Source organism: Chaetodon trifascialis, chromosome 7, assembly GCF_039877785.1.
Source record: "Chaetodon trifascialis isolate fChaTrf1 chromosome 7, fChaTrf1.hap1, whole genome shotgun sequence".
Taxonomy (NCBI): Eukaryota; Metazoa; Chordata; class Actinopteri; order Chaetodontiformes; family Chaetodontidae; genus Chaetodon; species Chaetodon trifascialis.
Genome location: NC_092062.1, coordinates 22,011,978 through 22,032,869, shown reverse-complemented (window position 1 = coordinate 22,032,869; position 20,892 = coordinate 22,011,978). Strand labels below are relative to the sequence as shown.

Genomic DNA, 20,892 nt, shown 5'->3' with positions numbered 1-20,892 from the left:
TTGATGTTCAGGTTACAGCCCACAATACAGTTAAAGTGACAGTAACAAAAGTCGGATCTTCAGACGACCTGCGCGGTATTAGTTATGATAAACTGACAGACTTGCCTTTGCCTTACACGAGATATGAACATGTCATACCTAGCTACAGTCAAAAAATCCAAAGATATTTAATGAGTAATTCATTTCTAGACGTTTTTCAAATAACCCATTAAATTTGGATGTCTCAATAAAATAGAAATTTGCAACTTATTATGTATTATCTTCACAATAAAATATTAAATCCAAATTCTGATCCTAATTATCTCACTTCAAATTATTTTATGTCAAAAATAAAAGGTTTACATTATGGCAGCTTCACTTCACTATTACCATTGCAGTGCTTGTCAACATGTATTTTCTTGATGTCATGTCCTCAGTCCTTTCAAATCACCTTCCAGTATTAACAAAACCACCTGCATGATTTTCTCTTCTGTACAAACACACTCTCAATCATGTTCCACAGACTTTATTTCAGCTGACTCAGGACAGAGAATCTTGACGCAATCTTCTTTTCAACACTGTTCCCTTCTTTGAAAGCAAGAAAAAATGTACAAAAATAAAGTATGTTAAAAAAAAAACATACACAAACATACAAGACAAAAAAAAACAGTATCAATGCTTATTTGTGGAGGGCTGTTATAAATAGTGACAGTATTTATTTGAGCTTTAGTTCACTTAACTATGCTGTGAGTATTCAGTTCATGACAAAACCTCTCATGATTTTGTCCATTTGATAAGAAGGCAGTAGCACCATTCTGAGTTCATCCACAACACCGTGTGCCAACTGAGGCTGGACGACATCCCCTCTTAGTGTTTCACATGAATAATGGGGCTCATTGCCTCCATGCAGTGCAAAAAGGAAAACAAGGAGAAAACAAAAAATACTAATGTCAACACCAAACAGTGAACAAGTAATTCAGTCTCACTGCAAATAAAAATGCTGTCAAGTCTTCCGAAAATCTCTCACCAGGAGAACGTCCAAATGCAACTCTTTCCATTATCATTGTAATTTCAATATAGTAACACTTTTCATGTTTGTTTGTTTGTTTTTTTAAAATTGTAGCTATGATTGGCTAATACAATCATCTAAGCAGGCAACTTGCCTGAAAAAAGCAGTCCAGCAAAACTAGCCAAACACGGACATACATTTCATGTCACCAAAATGTAATAAAATGTTTGAAAACGACACATAATTTCTTCATTTTTATGGACGAGTTCTGTTGTGTTTTACATTATTGTAGTGTCACAAACTGAAGACATATATTGAGAATATCCTTCATTTAAGAAAAAACAAACAAACAAAAAACAATTAATGAAACAAAAATGTAACATATGTTATTGTTATGTCCTCCAGGAGCTGCACCGCACATTTCCATCAACACAAGTATTAAGTGTAAGCCAGTTGACTCACAGACAAGGCAAGAAGTCAAGGCAGATGAGCAGAAAAACAATACCATGTAACAGAGCAGGTGAATGAATATGCAAAAAGATACTCAGGAGTCCATTTAACATAAAGCTGTAGCTTAGAAGCCTGCCATATACTGACTTATAATTATAAATCACTCATATTGACAATGATATAAAAACCATCTCACAAGCAACTTGGACTTTTTTCCTGCACTGAGCGGACAATCAAAATCTTGCACATTATGCTGAACCAATGTGAGTCTTTTGTTCTCAATGGCAACTTTGATTGTCACTTTTTGGGGTATAAAGCACATGTTGGTTCCATAGAGAGCGGATGTATTTTTTTTAACACCTCTGTTGGTCAATAGAAAAAAAATTCAGCTCCAGTCCAGCTTCAGTATTTGGATGAGACTGACTTGTCGAGCGTGCTCATACCTCCTTAGTGATCGCAGACAGGATGCAATATTTTTTTGTTGATACGTATAGCAGTTGTAGTGCATTCTAGAGACAGCTGGCTTGGTCATGTGAAGCAATGAAATACAGTATAGCAATACATAATACAATAAAAGACACTTAATAATTCATTATACAGTGTATGTACAACTCTGTTCAAAATGCTCACATTAACTGACTCTGCCATAACTCTTTCTTTTGGACTTTGTCTTTGCCTTGCGGCTTTCTTTCAAAAAATTAATTTATTATATATCAAACACTTTACAGATTTAACCCATCTCTTTAATCCCTGTCCTATTTAACTTATATCTTTGCTTACCCTACATAGCCATAGTGGTCAGGTGCTGATGCCCTAGCAGCCCCTTGCGCCCTGCTCCAGCCCCTGGGTGACCCCCTCCATTGCCATGGCCACAGTATTCTTGCAGGTTCTGACGCAAAGTAACCAGTGCAGAGCCCAGACAGGCACGATTTGGAGCCAAGACACCCCCGGGCAGCTGGAAGAGGACAGTGGCCACCCCTGCCATGCCGTCATCTGTGGGCTCCAGTGTGATGGGCCCGACCTTAAAGGTTGAATAGGAAAAGCCCATGAGCTGAGAGAGGAAGGGGTCGGAGCGGCAAAAGTGCTGGTAGCCGCTGTATGTGGATGGATGGTGATGGTGTGAGGCTGGGGTGCCAGCTGTGGTGCTGGCATAGTGGTGGGTGTTCAAGTAGTGCAGCGGCAGATGCTGACCACCGTTGCCCCCACCTCCCAGGGTGAGGTGATGGTGGTGGTGGGCTGTGGGTCCGGAGCCTGGGTCGTGTTTGTAGGAGACAGCTCCTGCCCTGCCCCTCTGGCCCACCACCACTCCTAATTTGCTTGTGCGGGCATGAGCAAGCGATACAGTGCTGCCCCCAACCCCTCCACCAGCTGAAGGGAGGTAGATGAGCTGAGGCTCCTCTGGCTCAAGGTATATGGTGAGTTTAGCAAAGGGCCTTGACGCCATCTTGGTCATCTCCTGAATGTGGCGACGCTGCTCTCGACGGAAGTCCAAGAACTGCTTAACCTTCCACAGCAGGACGCAGACAGACAGGAAGAGGAAAAAGCAGGAGAAGAAAACAGAGAAGAAGACAAAAAGATCAATGTGGGCTTGGTCCTGTCGCAGAAACAGCAGGCCCTGGGACTCCCCCTGTCTCTCGCCTGTTCCCACACCTCTCAGAGCGATGTAGAAGCGGCTGGATTTCAGGGAGTGCACCTCATGAGGAAAGGTGATGACCACACGATCTCGAACGGCGCGGACAATCAGCACTGTCTGCGGTTTCCACACAGTGATGTACGAGATGAGTCCTTCAGCCCGCTCCTCCCTAATTTCTCTCTCTGCCCCTGGTGGTTTTGCTTGGAGCTGCAGTGGGTTGTGGGAGAGTACAGGACCCCCAAGACTGGATGAGGCGTTGGCAAACACCTTTATAGGGGACGGAGGGGAATCCTTATCTGCACCAGTTGTTGTCCCTCGAGTCACTGCTTCCTCCTCAATCTTGATGGTGTGAATCCCTGTGGACCGGTCCACATCCACAATAAAAGTGTCATGAGAGTTGGACACATACACCTCCACCTCACCAAAAGTAACATCGATGGTGACCCGAATGTCCACGTTGGTGAACTTTGGCTGTGCAGCAAAAAACACAGTGCGCCCCTTGGGCAGGTTGCGAATGGTGGGATCATGGAAGCAGTTGGTTTGGGACGTGGGGTCAAAGCAGCACTCTGTGTCCACGTTGAACTGACGGTAGCACTGACGCCCATTCACCGGAGTGCCATTGAAGGAGTCTTTGCACTTGGCACACTAAAGAGAAAAGCACATCAAATACAAGTTGAACCCAGTAATGAATACAACAAAGTCACAACTTTACTTCGCAATTCTAAATATCGCTTTTATCAAAGCAGAGAAAGAAAATCCAAGGATATATTTTGCCTCCTTCTGCATGTAGAAAGTTGTCAACATTTGAAATAACCTCTTGCATGTGCATACCTGTTGCCTGTAGCAGTCTTTCCTGTCACTCTGAGGGCTGCTGAGACAGGAGGAGGTCTCTGTGTTGTTTTGGCAGGGGCAACCTGTACCATCATGTTCATTACACGTGTCTGCATGGCCGTTACACTGACACCTGCAATGAAGAGGAGAAACTCCAAACACTATGGACAAGAAATTCAAAACCCTAAAAAGGAGAAAATCTGAGTTTTGCTAAGTCTGCTGCATCTATGACCAATTTACTGATTGTGCTTTTGTGACATTTGCACATCCAGTTTATCTAATTTATAGCCATGGCGGCGACAGCGGCTCATGCACAATGCAAGGCTCAGCGTCTCACTAGAATTTGTGATATAGTTAATATTTTCATACTGCAGGGTTGACTACTGAGCAGCAAACACTACTCACTTGTCACACTTCCCCTGCAGCAGGAAGTATCCACTGAGGCAGCTCTCACACTTGTCCCCCACACTGTTGTTCTGGCAATTCACACACACAGCATTCTCCTCTGTGGGACCCTCAGACACCCAGTTCTGAATCTGACAAGACAAACAGAGATAGAGTAAGAGCACACTACTGTTGTATTTGCTTTTTGCAAATAATCAGAAGATTATTTGAGAGAGACAGCAGATACTTACGCTGTTAGGGTCCAGAGGGAAGAGCCGAGGGTTCTCAAGAGCCTTCTTATGTTCATCTCGGGATAAACACACAGCGCTGTTTCCCCTGCAAAACTCCCGGCATGGACGACAGGTGCCGCCCCCCTTGGCAGAGCCCACAAACAGCGGCTTACACTTCTCACAGTGCTTACCCTGGAAATGGAGTAAGGAGAAATCATCACCTGTGGACAAGTGGGAAAACTGTCTCCAATATTTGCATGTGTTTCACTGTAAGCACTTACAATGGTGTTATTGTGGCACTCGAGGCAAACATCTGGTTTGTTAACACCAGCGCAGTTGCTGTGTTTGTTACAGCTGCACTGTGAGGAACAGTTATCCCCCACAAATCCAAAGTGACACTGGCACACTCCTGGGGACACGCAAGTCCCGTTCACACAGCCTTGCGCACACACTGGCTCGCACTGACCAGAAATACTGTATAGGAGACAAACAGGAAGAGGAGATTTGGGTAAACCTTTTCCAGTTACTATGAAAAGTGTCTGAGGCATACATGCTGACTGCTCATCTTACCTGCTGAGTATGTAACCCTGTTTGCAGGTGCAGTGGTATCCCTGCGTTAGGTCGTGGCAGTCCTGGGTGCTATTGCAGTGGTGGTGGCCGTTGGCACACTCGTCCTCCTCTGGACAGTGGAGGAAAGACCAGCTGCTGTTTCTCTGGGGGCAAACGCCTTCACTCACACCTGGGAGACAAGGATGGAGTGGAAAAGCATAAATTTAGACTAACTGAAGACAAGCGTAAGTGAAAAAATGTAACACAGAACTGGTTATGCCCTGCAATGATCAGCTTCTCAAATGCATCAGCTGAAGATATTTCTCACCATCAAGTCCTCCTTGTAGGCAGCGTCCAGCCCCATTTCCTCCCCGAGTAGCACACCAGCCACACTGAGGCCTGGCAATGCACTGGGTGCACTGGGTGAGCTGGGAGCACTGGGGAGAGCAAGAGTCACCGCCAGAGAGCAGGCGACCACACTGACCCGCCTCACATCGTAGAGGCACGAAAGACGGGCTCATGCACTAGAGGAAGGGGAGAAAGGTTAGCTGCATATGAACATGCTTTAATTAACTCACAGAAAATACTCTGTAAAGCTCAAGCAGGGCAGTCTTACCTGCTGCAGAGCCATGCTCCACACACAGTGCTGCCAACCCCCATCAGAGCCTCTGGAGCCCAGACAGAGGCTGCAGTTCTGGAGACTGTGGCAGGGTGGAGGGCATGGCATGGGGGGAGAGGACTCCACCTGCATGGGTGAGACGTTGAGCAGGGCATAGCTGAAACACGTCCAGTCATAGGTGGGGTTCACACTCAGGATGCGCCTCGTCTCACCTGGAGAAATCACAACACAGCCAACTTTTTTGTCGTTTGTTTGATTTTTTTTTTTTTTTAGTGAAACACTTCATGAGAACAAGAATAGCCTAAATCTAAATTATCAAAACTCTGAAATTTCAAGGGCTATTTCATCTGATCTACACAATTATCTTCAAAATAATTAATCCATATGTTTCCAGGACTTTACGGACTGAAAATCAAAAAATGTAATAAAAAGAGGAGAAGAAAAAAAGGTTCCTCAACGCTATTGGCCATACCTGTGCGCTTGAACTGGCGAGTCCACATGCATTTTCCCGAAGCAGTGCACTTGGGGCAGTCAGAAGCCTCACAGCTGGTCTCAGTGCAGTTGCTAGACAGGAAGATCTCTCTCTGGTTGATGCGACAGTCATGTTCGGACGTACAGCTCACAGAGCTGCTGATACAGGCGCCCTCTGGACAGTTTGTGCACCACTTACACTGTAGAGCAGGCTGCGAAATTCGGTAATGAAGAGATTTTAGTTGACAAACAGTAGGTGTTTCTCTTTGAACTAGTGACTGTGTTAGAGCAGAGCGTTGTGCATGTTACCTGTGACGGACTAGAGAACGTCTTGGGGTGTCGGGCGAGGCACTCACTGCAGGTCTTAAGTCTGCGACACTGATCTGGCTGACGAGGGGTCGGGGAACAGGGAGACTGGCCAGTGAAGCAGCCCATTCTGATGGAGAGAGAGGGATGCATTTTATTTAGTAGCTGCGATAATAAGTAACTTAAAGCTCAAGAATATAATGCAATTTATTCAGAGCTGCTTTCAGCCAATGCATTACCTTTCAGCAGTGTCAGAAGAAGCACAGGTTCCCCTACACCACACACAGCTGCCTGTGGTGGTGTTGCAGGCCTCTGGTGTGGGCAGCAGAGCACAGGGGTCAGAGGGCACAGACAGGGTTAGGAGTCTGCCCAGCGTGACACCATTGAAGCCTCCTGACAGGAAGAGACGGCCACCCCAGCTCGTCATGGCAAGAGACACTGAACGATTTACTGGATCTCCTATAGCAGAGACTAAAGGAAAGCAATGGAAATTGGTTAGGTTATGGTATGACAAGTTGTGATTTGATCATAGTTGTAGCTGCACAAAGACATCACAATGGTCACCTGGTTGTATCCAAGTGTTACAGTTGATCTGGTACAGTGACACAGAGTTACTATAGTCCTCTGCTTCTGTCCTCCCCCCGACAATAACCATGGTGTCTTTGATCAGGGCTGCAGCGTGGAAGAATCGGGACAGGGGCTGCGTAGCGAAGAGATGGTACAGCAGATGTGTTATCTTTATGCAGTGGACTGATAGAAGATTAATGCTTGGCTTGTTGACATGAGGTCAGCCTCTTACCTTATTACCCTGTGAGGGGACCAGCAGAGACCAGGTGAGGTTGGGGTAGTACAGACTGTAGAGCTCGCCTGAGGGCTCCACAGTCTCGACGTGAAAACGGTAGCCTCCAAAGACATAGATGGCATCAGTCTGCTCATGGTAGACCGCCGAGTGGCCATATAAACCTGATTGAAGAACACATGAGGCGAAGCAGGTTTAACTGCATAAGAAAAGTCTGCTGCATTTGTCGAAACATTTTCAGAACGTAATACTGAATTTCTCTGTGGGGTAAATATTTTTGTACGTAAATAAATACTTTTTCACAACCCATAAAAAACAAAAAGGTCTCAAAAACCTGTAGGTGGTGTGCCAGTGTGGGCAGCAATGGTCCAGTTTCCTGAATGAGGGCTGAACTCCAGCAGGTGGTGGTTGAAGCCATTGTCCGGGGAGTAACCACCAATCAGCAGCACGGAGGAGTCTCGGCGTACAGTTAAAGTGTGGCCCGCCACTGGGGGCAGCACTGAGCTCTGTTAAAGGTGAAGGAAAATTTAATTTGCTAGAGGTAAAAAAAAACAAACAGATATTTTCAGCTATTTTGTATTTCCATGAAATGTCTGATCCTAACCGTGTGTTCTCTCCAGACCAAGCTGCTGAGATTTAGACTCCACGTATCCATGGCAACGCCGTTTTGAATGACACCGCCCACCACCAGCATGAAGTTGTGACTGGCTCCAGATCCAGACTCGTGAGTGGTCAGCAGAGAAGAAGCGTGGTGATAGCGAGGGCTCGGAGTCGAACCCTCTTCCACAGAGCTTGTCAACATTTGGGTCCAACGGTGCTCTGACACAGAATATCTAAAGCAACCGGGGACACAATGCGTCATTATGCACATACAGGACAGACAGTACAGCTGTTTTTAAAGACAAGTTTATGTCTGTTTAAGATATTTTAAGACCCAAAAACGTCTAAACAATTTCTTTCCAACAGGTTAATATGGGTGACAATTTTCTCCTTAGCCTTAAATGCACCATCTTCAATTCAATACAGAAAATAAAGACAATTTATAATCTTAATTTACTTGAAGGAGTTGTGGGAACCCTAAAAAGTGTCTTGACATTAATAATTCTCAGTGTAGTCTCAGTTTACACGTCCCTACCTGTAGACATTTCCCAGAATGCCCTCAGACAGAGACAGCCCTCCGTACATCCAGAGGTTGCCCTGAGGTCCCGACACCAGAGAGTGGCCCATCCTGTGGAGAAACCTGTGGGCCTGGTTCTGTGGAGGAACAGTGCATATGATGGATGTGTGTTGTGTGGGCTGGGGCGTAAGAGACTAAAACATTTCTTCACTGTTTGTATGTTGTGTCCTACCAATGTCAGCTGTGTGTCCAGCAGTGTTTCCCAGATCAGGCTGTTAGAGTCCCAGGGAACAGAGCAGTCTGAGCCAGCCCAGCTGTCTGAGCACACGCACACTCCCAGAGACTGACACACACAAAACGTGTTGGTTAGCAATCTAGGAAAATTTGCTCTCATCTTTTAGTATTTCAACAAGACAAATTATATCTTACAACTGTCATTTTCATATCTGACCATTATTTTGAACATGATCCATAGCACCCTTTTTATGGACATCCTCAGAAAGGATGATGCTTAGAAGGACAACAGGGAGCTGTTGGAAGTAAATAAACTGTCCTCCAAGAATATACAAACAAGGCTGACGACAGGTCAAGGTAAATCTCATCCACTCCTTGCACTGTGACATTGCTCATAGTATAATTGGTGCTATGGTATTGTAATAGTATTCAGCAAACATTTGATAAAATTGACATTAGTTATTCATTTCAAATGCTTATAGTCCCAGAAATATTTTGCCAAAAGGGCAACATGAAAAACAAAACCAGATGTAAATTTCTTCACATTAATCGTCAACTCTTACAGTGTTACAAGATCCTCTTCCTTCCGTGATTCCACAGTCCTGAGGGCACATGGGTCGGTCGCAGTGGGGTCCACCGTATCCCTGAGGGCACTGACAGAGCCCCCCTTGGCACTGGGCTCCACCTGGACACACAGGTGACCCCTCTTCTCCCTCATCAGTGCTCTGGTGACACCGCCGCACCCAGAAAGACGCATTGAAGCCTTGAGGTTTGTTTGAGGAGACGTTGGCCTCAAAGTAGACGGAGATCACACCTGGTGGTAAAAGTGACATGGTGACTTTGGATTGTGTGTTTTAATGGCCACTATAACTCGATTACTTTACTGAATGAATACACGAATGGATACCTGAGGTGGCCTCCACGGTGATAGGCTGGGCCCTTGTGGTGCTACAAAATGCCCCAATCAGGTTGTGATCTGAATGAACAACTCCATTCCCCAGGAAACGAGGAAGGCCATCGAACACATAGACGAAGGAGCTCTGTAAAACCAAACAAATAGGGGATGTAAAGAAACGCTATGGTGCTACAACACAGCTAACATGTTCATTTGTCAGTGTGTGTAATCAGGTCATGTTGGTACTCACTTTACAATGCGTGTGGGAGTCTGGGTGCAGAGTGAGGGCTACAGGGGGGCAGAGCTGTCTGGGCAGACAGGGTGCCAGGTTCTCAGTCACTGAAAGAACCCACAGGCAATGAGAAAGTCCTCCATTTCCCTCTGTTCCACTTCGCCACCCCAGAGAAGAGGAGAGAGGCATGGCAGAGGAGGAGGTGGAGGAGAGCAGCACAGAACGGCCCTGGCACTGGCGGTAGCATGTACCATTGCTCCTATTGGAAAGAGAAAGTTATTGGATTAGACTAGAGATCAATCAAAGACATTCCTGCTGTTTTCTATACTCATTAGTTTTGTTTTCAAACAGGTCACACACAAAAGAAATGAATGGTGTGATCTCCTTACCTGGGGTCTCCATAGTAGCCAGGCAGGCAGGACTCACAGTGTGGTCCCTGAGTGTTGTGTGTGCAGTAGCACTGGCCCGTCTGGTTGTGACAGTATCCTCGGAGCGGGTCGCCATGGCCGTTACACTCGCATGGCACACAGCCTCCACCACCAGCCAGAGCTGAGCCAAAGCTTCCTGGACGGCAGTGCTCACAGTGGGGCCCTGTAGTCCAATCTGAAAGACAGAGGAAGAATGTCAGCAGGGCATATTTCTAAAAACAAATTGTATGACTCTACCTCATAAACAGGCCTGGTTCAGCATGAGTTTAATAGATAGATGATTTCGAACAAGCTATTGGAATAAGGCATATAATGAGGTCTCACCCTGGCATTCGTCACAGATCCCTGGTGCAGTGATACACGTGGAATGGAAGTTGCAGCCACAATCCACATCACATTCAACACCACTGAGAACCAGAGTGGCGGGGTCAGACGTCCAGCCAAGGGAACATTCACACTCAAACCGTGGGCTGCCACTACACTGGCCCTCACGACACTCATTGTAGCACCTGTGGGAGGTGGGGGGTAAATTCCAAATTTACAAAAACAATCCTGTTGACTAAATGGGAAAGGTGAAAAGGATTTATAGGTTGTGAGAGATGACAGATGGATCGACAGAGAAATCCCTTTGAGGTGAACACTCTTACGTCTGGTTGCAGTGCAGCGTGCCGTCTCCCGTGTATCCTCTCTCACAGTGGCACTCGTAGGAGGTGGGAGTGTTGATGCAGGTGGCAAAGGGGTGACAGTTGTGGAGACCCAGCCTGCACTCCTCTACATCAGGGCAGGTGGGGTAGGACCAGATTGCATCTTGATCTTCATCATCAAAATGCTCCAGCTCCATCTCCATTTCCAGGGGTCGAGGCGGAGCAGAGGTCTGGGGCTCGGGACTGGAGGAGTAGGGCAAGGAGATGTGAAGTTAGACCAGAATACTTATCCATCCATATGCAGAAGCTCTGTTCTAGTTTAAGTTATCTGAAGGTTCCCAAAAGCAAAACCCTGGCATCAAATCAAAAGCACTTCAATTACAGCTTTTCTAAATGAATACAGCTGATGTTTTTTTTCAATACACAGACTGAGACAAGTGGATTTTATTTATCATTGAGTCTGGCAAATGTTTAAACTTGAACACAATATGCTTCTAAAATGTGTAAAAGGGAGGCCCTGTTAATATATACGAATTACCACTTTACACTCAATTTTTAAGGTATTTTGCCCTCATTATATTTGTAACTGTATTATGAAAAACAAGTTAAGGACCCAAGTTAAGTCATATGCTTACTGTATCAAGTCATGAAAATATAATAGGAGATATTTTACTTTGCAGCCCGTGCTTCAGCCACAGCCACGCTGCAGTTATACACCAAAGGGTCGTCCATTCCTGCCCAGTCTCCCCTCAAACATCTAAAAAGAGGGATGGAAAACATGAAATTTACATATCAGTAATTTGATTATAAAAACAATTTTTATTAGTCAGGCCTGTTGGCACTACGTGCAGTTTCTCCGTACAGTGCACTCATCAAAGTATTGTTATGTTTGTTAAACTTACTTTCCAATTGTGGGATTGTTGTAGTCACCACACCAGCCACACTGGAATGTCCGCAGACAGTCTGTGCACGTGTTTAAAGCTGAACATTGCTTACACTGGGGAACCGAATGAACACTGACGAGCAAGAGAATTAAGAATGGAAATTAGATTATCAATCTCAGGTTCATTTGACTGACAAAATATCCCTAATTGCACTGACACAGCTGATTTTTTTTATATTTAGTCCAAGAAATGTGAGTGCACTACTGCATGTCTCCAAGTTGAAATCACCAAAACAGGAAAGCAGGTATGTGCTAATGCAACTGCACAGTTATTCTGTGTTAATGCTCAGCTAAAATAAAACAAAGAAAGTCTTAAAAAGGTCCTCATTTTACCTGTCATACCAGTCCCTGCATTCTCCATAGGGGTATTTTGTGAGGTAGGCAGCAAAATAGAAGCAGGCCTGGGCTGACTCACACCATGCACACTGGCTGGAGTTAGAAAGGCACTCACCACACGTCCTTCTCCTTTGCAAGACAAAAAGATGACCAGAGAGGGGAGGACAATGAGGCTGAGCTGTAGGTTGTTGTTGAAATCATGCACGATGTGTATTTATCTGTATTAAAAATATAGTTTTTCAGCTCACTGGTTGCAGACTTTAGGACACCCCCTTGGGTCACGTATGGATCCATCTAGTCTTCCCCGTCGACTGCACTGGTAGTCACCTTTCTTGCTGGAGTTTATCTGCCACTCGCAATAAGGGTCCTGCGGCCAAAGATAGCTTTGCATGAGTCAGGAATACAGTGGCTCTAATTTAATCTGTATATTATCAGTGACAGAGTAGCACTCAATGTTAAAACCTTTTGACATCTGTATACCTGAGTGCAAGCAGAGCAGTCTCTGTACTCTTCACACAGGGTGCAGTGCTGGGGTGCCAGCAGCAGATGGCGCTGACCGTCTCCCTTGCCTTCCCCTTTCTCTGCCTCAGGGCAGGGCTCCAGGTCTGGGCTGTCCCGGAGTAGGCAGCGGGACAAAGATGGGCACCAGCCACAAGACTGGTCTGACAGACAGGCCAGACAAGACATGTACCCCGAGCAGGAACCTGAGCGGAAAGGCTCCAAGAACAGGAAGGAGATCTCCTAGATTACAGAGAAAAGAAGATATGAGGTAAGATGTTTTGTCTCCACTGAAGGAAACTCATTGTGCATAAAAATGACAGAAATGTGCAAGAACAGCAAGAGCTTATGCAGGTTAAAACTCTCTGCTTTTGTAAAGAAGCACAGGCACTCACACTCCCTCCAGGCAAAGTTCTGTTCCAGATTAGGGCCATCTCACTGGTCTGTCCTGAGCCCGAGTTGTTCAGGTATCCTTCAGCCTGAACAAGGTAATGGTTGCCCCTGGTCAGGTTAGAGAACAGTCTACTCCCATCCGTGCGAGCCAGCAGCTTCAACTCCTTCTCCTGCTGGGCTGCCCAACGACCCACCACCTCCTGTTCCGATTGTTGAAAGACGCATAGAGAATTAGGGATAAAGAGGAAGTGGAGAAATGTTAAGGAAAATGGAAAGAAATGACTTCAGTTATTTCATTTTAAACACAGAGGACCAGAGATGTAAATATGTTGGACATCAACAGATTTTCAAAATGATAATTACCAGAAACTAAAACGCTGCCTGTCAATACTTTCCAATTTCAGATGAGCAATGTGTTTTAAAATTAGAGTAATAATGAACAAAAACACAATCTGCACTTCATCTCACCAGTTGGCTGGAGTTGGGCCCGGATGCCATTCGAGCCTCAAAGTGGAGCCTCTGGATGCGAGCCCACATGGAGACAGTCTCGGTGGGAGCGGGTGCAGGTGGAGGCGCTCCCCACAATGGGTGGATGAAGCCCCTGAACTGTAGGGCTACGTCCATTTCTGTGGTGGGGCTAAGGATGATGGTGGTGCTGCGGAGGATGGACACCTGGCGAAGGGGTGTTGAGGATGGAGGATAGTGGAGGATGGATGGGAGTGGAAACACATCAACAGAAGCACTATTCTCTACAAACTGCTCCACAAGTTTGACAGACTACTTGAAAAAGGACTCTTCTCTACGAGCCAATTGCAAAACAGACAGTGAAAGAGAACAAAAAAAAAGAGAAGTGAGGATTTGAGTCAAGAAGTTAAAAAAGCCAACAGCACAAGGCAGAAATGAAGGAGAAAAGAGAAACAATCATAACATTTCTGTTGGAGAACTGCAGTGGAGTCAAAGTGTCACAGCAATATTGGAGGGAGGAAGGAGGGATAAGTATAAGCAGAGAGGGAAGTAGTTACAACCACAACTAGCACAGTTAGCACTTGAGATTTGGACTCCGTACCTTGTCAGGCTGGGAGTCGTTGCGGGGGTGCTGGAAGGTGAGCAGGTGCAGTCCCGGGACATAGTTCTCGGTGCGACAGGAGTGGAGGGAGGTTAGGAAAAGGGTACGCTCCCCCCACCAGCCGTACGCCCCTGAGATCTGGTCCACACGGCACGCACTTCGCTCTGTGAGACCGAGAGGGAGAGGTCAGCACACAATGAACACATCTGACCTCTGAAAATCTCATAATACAGCAGTTTCCTAAAGTGCACTACTGTACTGAAACGAGTGTGATCTGCGACTTTTGTGTGACGTGTGTTCAAAAAGAGTAAAACGACATGACCTCGCTGCACCAAAGGAAATATGCGATTGCACAGGCGAATCAAATCATGGTCTGAGTAGCCTGTCCAATCTCAGCTGAGTGTAGTCAAGTCACTGTGCTCGATCTCTGAAACACGCCCAACATAAGTCTAGTCCCTCCCATGTCAACTCCCAACATCCCTTTTTCAATCTGAGGCTTAGCCCTTCTCTTCTGCCCTCCTTCCTCCCTCCCTGGGTCTCACCTGACACTGGTAGGCAGGACTCATTCTGAACACACCAGCCAAATTCCCCAGGGGCACGGGCCAGAAAAGCTGGGGTGCCACTGAACACCAGACAGGACTGGCAATCAGACAGGAAGCGAGCCAGGCCCAGGCAACCGGTGCTGCCACACTGTGGATGCAAAACATGGATTAAGCATTGCAATAGTAATCTTGACTGATATTTACACCAACACATCAAAGCAAGACAAATGTTTTGGTTGTCTCACAATGTGGGAACAGATAAAACAACAAAGGGAAGTAGGCAAAGGGAAGTGTTACCGGATTAGTGGGCTGGTACTCTCGACAGCGGCCTTCACACCAGCTGCACTCTGGGTTCTTAAGGCACATACTTTCGTCTAGCGCCTCAGCACAAACAGCATCCTGGTAAGGCAACACAAACACAAAGAGGCTTTTCACAAAAGCTCTTCTTTTTTTAATCCGTCTCTACACAGCTTCATTTGATATGAATACAATGTGACTTCCTGGTCTCTTGGTTTATGACACTTTCACTCACCCTGTCACCTTGATCACTACTGACAAACAGTGGAACTTTGTAAGCCACCAAGTCCCCACGGGCAACACCACTGTAACCCCCCGCAACCAGTAGCACTCGTCCCTCCATCACAGCAGCAACATGCGAGTAACGCCCCCTCACAGCATCACCACCTTAGAAAGAAAAATCTAAGTTTTGTTGCCACTGTAGGTACAGATACACAACCATCTGTGTGTGTGAGCTGTGACAGGAGACAGTCTACAGGAACTCACTGAGTAACCATCTCTCCCCAGCAGACACCCATTGGTGACAGCCCAGATGATAAAAGAAGATCTCCTCGTCATAGCACTTCTCCTCTTGATAGTGAATATGTACATTCCCCCCTGGGAGAAAAAGGCAGGAAGAAGGCAGATAAATACACACGGGACTGCACTGATTAAAGTGGATTATGTCTACTCGTTTTCTCAACACTCACCGTAGACTACCATGTAGTTTCCGATGACAGTTGCCGAGTGGAAAGCTCTCTCTCTGGGGCCTGTCGCTGGGAAACGGGAACGGAACGACGTCCAAAAACGCCTGCCCACGTGGAACACGTCGGTGTTGTTCACCCTCACACTAAACCTTAGAAAAATAAAGTACTTTAAGTATTCATAAAAAGATGCTGTATATGTTTTTATTTACTTCTTGTATTATTCTCAAAATGTTCTCTGGCTAACAAGTTGTTTTATTATTTCAAATTACTTCTTCCTTCACTTCCTTGCTTCTTATCTTTCTCTTGTATTGGAGTGCTTAAATAATTTACTCAAATGAAAACAGTGCAAAGACAATATATTTAAAGCAATGCCTCATCAACTTCATTGATTTTTCTACATATCTACTACGAATTTGATGCAGCAACACATTTCAGACAAGTTTCAGACATGAGCAAGTAAAGACTGGGAAAGTTGAGGAATGCTCCAAAAACAGCTGTTTGGAACATTCCACAGGTAAACAGGTTAAGTGGTAACAGGTGATAGGATCATGATTGGGTATGAAAGGGGCATCCTGGAAAGGTTCAGTTGTTCACAAGCGAGGATGGAGCGAGGTTCACCACTTTTTGTTTTGATTGCTACATGGGCTCAGGAGCATGTCCTAAAATGGTCTGGTAAACTCTGTTCATGCTACGTGTGCAGGAATAGACTGAAATGTCACATCTGCAGTCCCCAAGCAGATACACTCTGAAACTAGGTTGCAAACTGTTCCCCTTTCTCATTAAGAACCACAAAGAGAGAAGTGAGTGCAAAATGTCACCACATGTGTTTTCTCTCTTTCTAGCTGTGTGTGTATTACTGCATGCATTATGCTCATGTGCAAGAGGGTGTGTACCTAGCAGTGGTAGGCCTGTGGCCTCCGTAAACCAGCAGTGTCCCAGATGGGCTGTGGAACACCATCGAGTGGCCAGCGGTGGCTGGGGGCTTCCCACCAGTGGGCTGTACAGTCTCCCACCGTCCAGAGCCATGCAAGTCAAACCGATACAGAGAAGAGGAAAACATGTCTTCCTCAGTGCGACCTGGGAAATAAGGAGACCAAAAAAAAAAAAAAAAAAAAAAAGATGCTACTTAAGTACAATTTCTCAATGAATCAATCTTAGCCAATCTGAACACAGACTGCAAGGTTACAATGTAATGTGAAACCCACCTCCAAATACATAGAGATAATTGTCTACTACAGCTGCAGCGTGATTGGCCAGTTTAGGAGCACCATGTGAATTTGAAAAGCCGAGCTGCTGCCAGTCATCTTGGACCGGTCGGTACATCCAGACATCATTGGCCAGGGAGCCATTGGCTAGCTCTCCTCCAAAGATAACCATGTTACCCGTCCACTCTACTGCTGTGTGGGAATGACGAGCCATCTGCCAACAGAGGAGGACCAAACAGTGCAAGACAGACGTGAATGAAAAGCAAAAGTCAAATAATAAAAGGGAGAACTGATATTAACAGGGACTGTGTTTACACATAAAACAGGTGATTGAGAGAAATCGGGAAGTACGGCAACACATTCATACGCAAAGCTACGGTACATTCTCACACTTCAGGCGTATTTGAAGCGTATCTGTCATATGATGCTGTACTGAACAACACAGAAAGAGGACAGGCTCCATAATGAAAACAACGTACACTTGTATTTTACAAAAGATCTACTGTTCAGCTGTGGAAACCAACTTTGTAACATTTCAGCTTGACTTTTCTTGCTCCACTTAGTTGCTACAACTAATCGTGTTTCCTTTCATCCCTCTGCAAAGAAATAAGGTTTCTCCAACAGAATCGCAGCTGTGTTGACGGAGTTTCTCTGAAAACATCTTGTTTACACGACATCTAAAGGATCACATTACTGCAGAAGGTTGATAGTAATAACCTGCGCGAATGTTAACAGTATATGAGATGCAAGAGCAGGTGTGTGTGTGTGTGTGTGTGTGTGTGTGTGTGTGTGTGTGTGTGTGTGTGTGTGTGTGTGTGTGTGTGCGTGTGTGTGTGCGTGTGTTCATGTGAATATCCACAAACCACTTACAGGAGAGTGACCATAAGACCTGCTTTCCCATTGGTTTAATGTGAAGTTATATTTGATCAAGTCACCAAGAGCTCTGTTCAGGTCAAACCCTGGAGGAAAACAAGAAATGATCAAAGACACACACGTCATTAATCATCAAAAACACAGTCAGATAAAACAGAAGAGTAAAAGTCATTTAAGGGACCACAGCTAACATGAAGACAGCAATATTGGTGTTGGTTAAAGTCTACAATAAGGTTAGGATATCGCTTCTTTGATGTCACTCTCACCGCCAAACAAGTACATGGCTGCAGTTGAGGACAGGTACACGCCAGCAGAACCTGTCCTGGGAGGTGTGTAGGGGTTTTCCTCACTCACGCGCCACCACTGCCCTGCCCCACTGTCATCATGGAGAGCGAGCTGGCAGCTGTGACCCATGAAGCCTGGGTTACACACACAGCGCTCTCCTTTCTGAGACAAAACATGGAGAATAACAATAGCTTAAGACCATTAATCAATGCTTCAATAAACTGCACAACCGGAATAATTAAGGCTCATTCAGGGAAGGGTGACTGACCCTTTGGCTGAAGACTGTTCGCTTTGTGTGTTCATTAAACCTTCCCGCTCCCTACTCTTACCTTGTCACACTGGCCATTCACAGAACAAGCCTGGGAGCACATAGGGGTTGTACATGCTGCTCCTCCCCACCCCTGATGGCAGTGGCACTTTGATGTAGAGGGATCACAGCGGCCGTGACCACCACAAGCTCCAGGGCACAGAGAGAAGGTGTAGGTTGCATTGAAGCCCAGGAGGTTGTAATTCGCATCACTGAAGAGATGAAGCAGCATCTGGAAAATGGAAATCAAATAACAGGCATGAAGTTAACATTTGCCATAGTTAGAATGCTACAGAGTTTCTTTCATTATGTCTTAATTGGTTACCTTCCCAGACTTGGCTTCAATAGGCTGAGGAAGGGTGTTGCCACTCAGACTGGCTAGGAGGGGGCTCTGGTAGGAGTCTCCATCATACACAAACAGGTAATCATAGGTACACTCTGTGTCCATGAAGGTGAAGTTTAAGACAATGCGGTGACTGTTGCTGGGAGCTGAAAGATACAAAAAAAAGGTAGGAAATATCAAGGCATGTATCCGCAATATCAACAAAAGAGTGAAAAGTAATACAGGCAAGCAGAAAAGAGTTTCAAGCTGCAACACACTGCAACATCAACAACACGCCCACTCGCTGGCTGTGAGTTTTCCAAACACTGGCCTGCTCTGCTCACACATAGACTAAATTGGACATTACATGGACTTAATACTAGGGAGCTGGCAGGTTAAAATCCGGTCAATGTCTGATTCAACTGATTTGGACATTTGTGTTAACACATGTCCAGGTAATGGCTGGGAAAGCTCAGGGTAACTGTGCACATGTGAATACAGCTTCAGTGTAATGACAATTGGCTGCATGTTACTTGTTTCATTGTCAACTTCCCTGTGCATAAGACAATATCTTAATTAATTATACCTTTGATAAGCCACTCGCAGTTCCCATTGACAGAGTAGTTTCCTGGCCCATCTGTGACGTAGCCTGGTGGTCCCCTCAACACCTGCCTGTGGCCTTTACAGTCTCCTGCCTGGCACTCAGGCGACTCAGCCAACAGCAGAACCACCAGGATGAAGAAGACAGGGACAGGGGAGGCCATCACTGGCACCGCCTGAATGAAAGAAAGCAAGAGGAGCGAGAAAATCATTTGGTGTCGGTCCAAATAAATGCATTACCACCAGAAATATGCAGACAAACCTTCTAAATATCATTTGGTTCAAGCACTTGATCGACCACATAAGATAAAGGAACTGTGCTGACAGACACAGATGATCCTATGGAAATGTAATGGTCAAAAAGGTTCGTGTGGCCCTTGCAGTCCGCTGTTCGTTCGCATTGATATATTCTGCTGCCTGATGCCAGGCAAGATTTCAACTGAAGTATGCATGACTCTTGTGTAAACTGCAATGCCGTTTAAGATGCAGAATTCAAGACTTAAAGGTAGACAAATTACAATGCTTGGTGTGCATTACGCACTCGGAGGCATCTCCTGTTTCTGATGAAGCTAACGCTGTTTACGTTATTAGGATGTACAGTAACGTAGCTCACTCACTAACGTTACCAGTGCACCAATCGCACCAACATAACTGCAATGTTACACGGAGGTTTAAACACATGCAGTGTTACACACAAACAACGCTATACTATACTATAGGTTATATATTGCGTTTCTTTTGGCTAAGAAGCTAAAGATTAAACCACCTAGTTTCGGCAACAAGGGGCTCTACGCAGGCTATCACAACAATGCTAACGTAAAGAGCTGCTAAGCTAAGATAGCTGACCGAACACCGTCAATGGCCAGGGGCCGTTAGCTGGCTAGTTCTTCGTACATTTGCATAATCGTACTCACCAGTTCCCGTCTCTTTGGCTTCATTGCAATTTACATTTTCGGTGACCCTTTAATGCGAGCTACCACATTACCTAACTTATCGTTAGTACGAGCTCTGGACTGACAGCTAGCTGAATTAGCTAGTAGCCACTGATTCGGAATCCCTGCAGAGGACAGCGGTCTGCTAGCTTGTTCGCCAGCTAGCAATAGCGGCTCAGCCAAATCCAGATGCGCAATCGTCAGCGGCTGCAGAATCTACCTGGATAAGTCATTCTTAACAGCACTTAATCGTTGTCTATTTACGGACTTATGCCTCCAAAACTCGACCATTACACTAGCAGGAAACGTTGCTAGCTAACAACAACGCCTTTTAAATGTGTCGACCCGACTCCTGCTGCTAAGTGTCCAGACAGATGCCCGTTGTTTTGGTGTTTATGGCTGGCGAGCAGTAAACGATGGTTGCCAACACAAAAGACGGCGCCGCGAGTGGCCTTTCCCACTACTGCCATCTAGTGGAGACGAGGAATAACGTTCAAACATCTGGATATAGTAAACCAAACAGAAAATAATTAACGATATGTCAGGAATATATAATAAACCTATATGGTGAGAGTAAATCAGAGCATTTTTAACTCAAAATAAATTTGGCAGCGTTGATATAGTTTGCTCCATCAATTACCTACATGCAATCAGCATTCCTTTATTGATCCCCGAGGGGAATGTAATCATCTGTGAAGGCCGTTCTGTGATCTTCAGTCAAACCTGTGCCCCAAGTGCAGTTCCTTTAACTGTACCTGGCTAGCAATAGTTTTTGGTGGTTCTAATTCATGAAACAA

At 45.5% G+C, this 20,892-nt stretch overlaps 1 protein-coding gene across 1 annotated transcript; it reads right to left on the bottom strand.

Moving 5' to 3' along the window:
- Nucleotides 1-489: 489 nt before the first annotated feature.
- On the bottom strand, nucleotides 490-20,484 carry megf8 (multiple EGF-like-domains 8). The gene is made up of 44 exons (XM_070965919.1): nucleotides 20,078-20,484; nucleotides 19,150-19,339; nucleotides 18,567-18,730; nucleotides 18,264-18,473; nucleotides 17,916-18,096; nucleotides 17,647-17,735; nucleotides 16,777-16,990; nucleotides 16,465-16,648; nucleotides 15,575-15,720; nucleotides 15,372-15,482; nucleotides 15,121-15,272; nucleotides 14,886-14,987; nucleotides 14,589-14,736; nucleotides 14,047-14,210; nucleotides 13,449-13,652; nucleotides 12,983-13,180; nucleotides 12,570-12,830; nucleotides 12,338-12,456; nucleotides 12,087-12,218; nucleotides 11,713-11,826; nucleotides 11,484-11,567; nucleotides 10,814-11,053; nucleotides 10,491-10,675; nucleotides 10,128-10,341; nucleotides 9,757-9,997; nucleotides 9,519-9,651; nucleotides 9,175-9,425; nucleotides 8,610-8,720; nucleotides 8,396-8,514; nucleotides 7,865-8,093; nucleotides 7,595-7,766; nucleotides 7,261-7,424; nucleotides 7,026-7,161; nucleotides 6,701-6,932; nucleotides 6,465-6,591; nucleotides 6,157-6,367; nucleotides 5,682-5,896; nucleotides 5,394-5,589; nucleotides 5,087-5,255; nucleotides 4,798-4,990; nucleotides 4,538-4,708; nucleotides 4,308-4,438; nucleotides 3,903-4,035; nucleotides 490-3,716 (listed from the first exon to the last, which is right to left on the bottom strand). The coding sequence occupies exons 1-44, from the start codon at nucleotides 20,099-20,101 to the stop codon at nucleotides 2,220-2,222; spliced, it is 8,661 nt and encodes a 2,886-aa protein (XP_070822020.1). The 5' UTR covers nucleotides 20,102-20,484; the 3' UTR covers nucleotides 490-2,219.
- Between the last annotated feature and the right edge of the window lie 408 nt (nucleotides 20,485-20,892).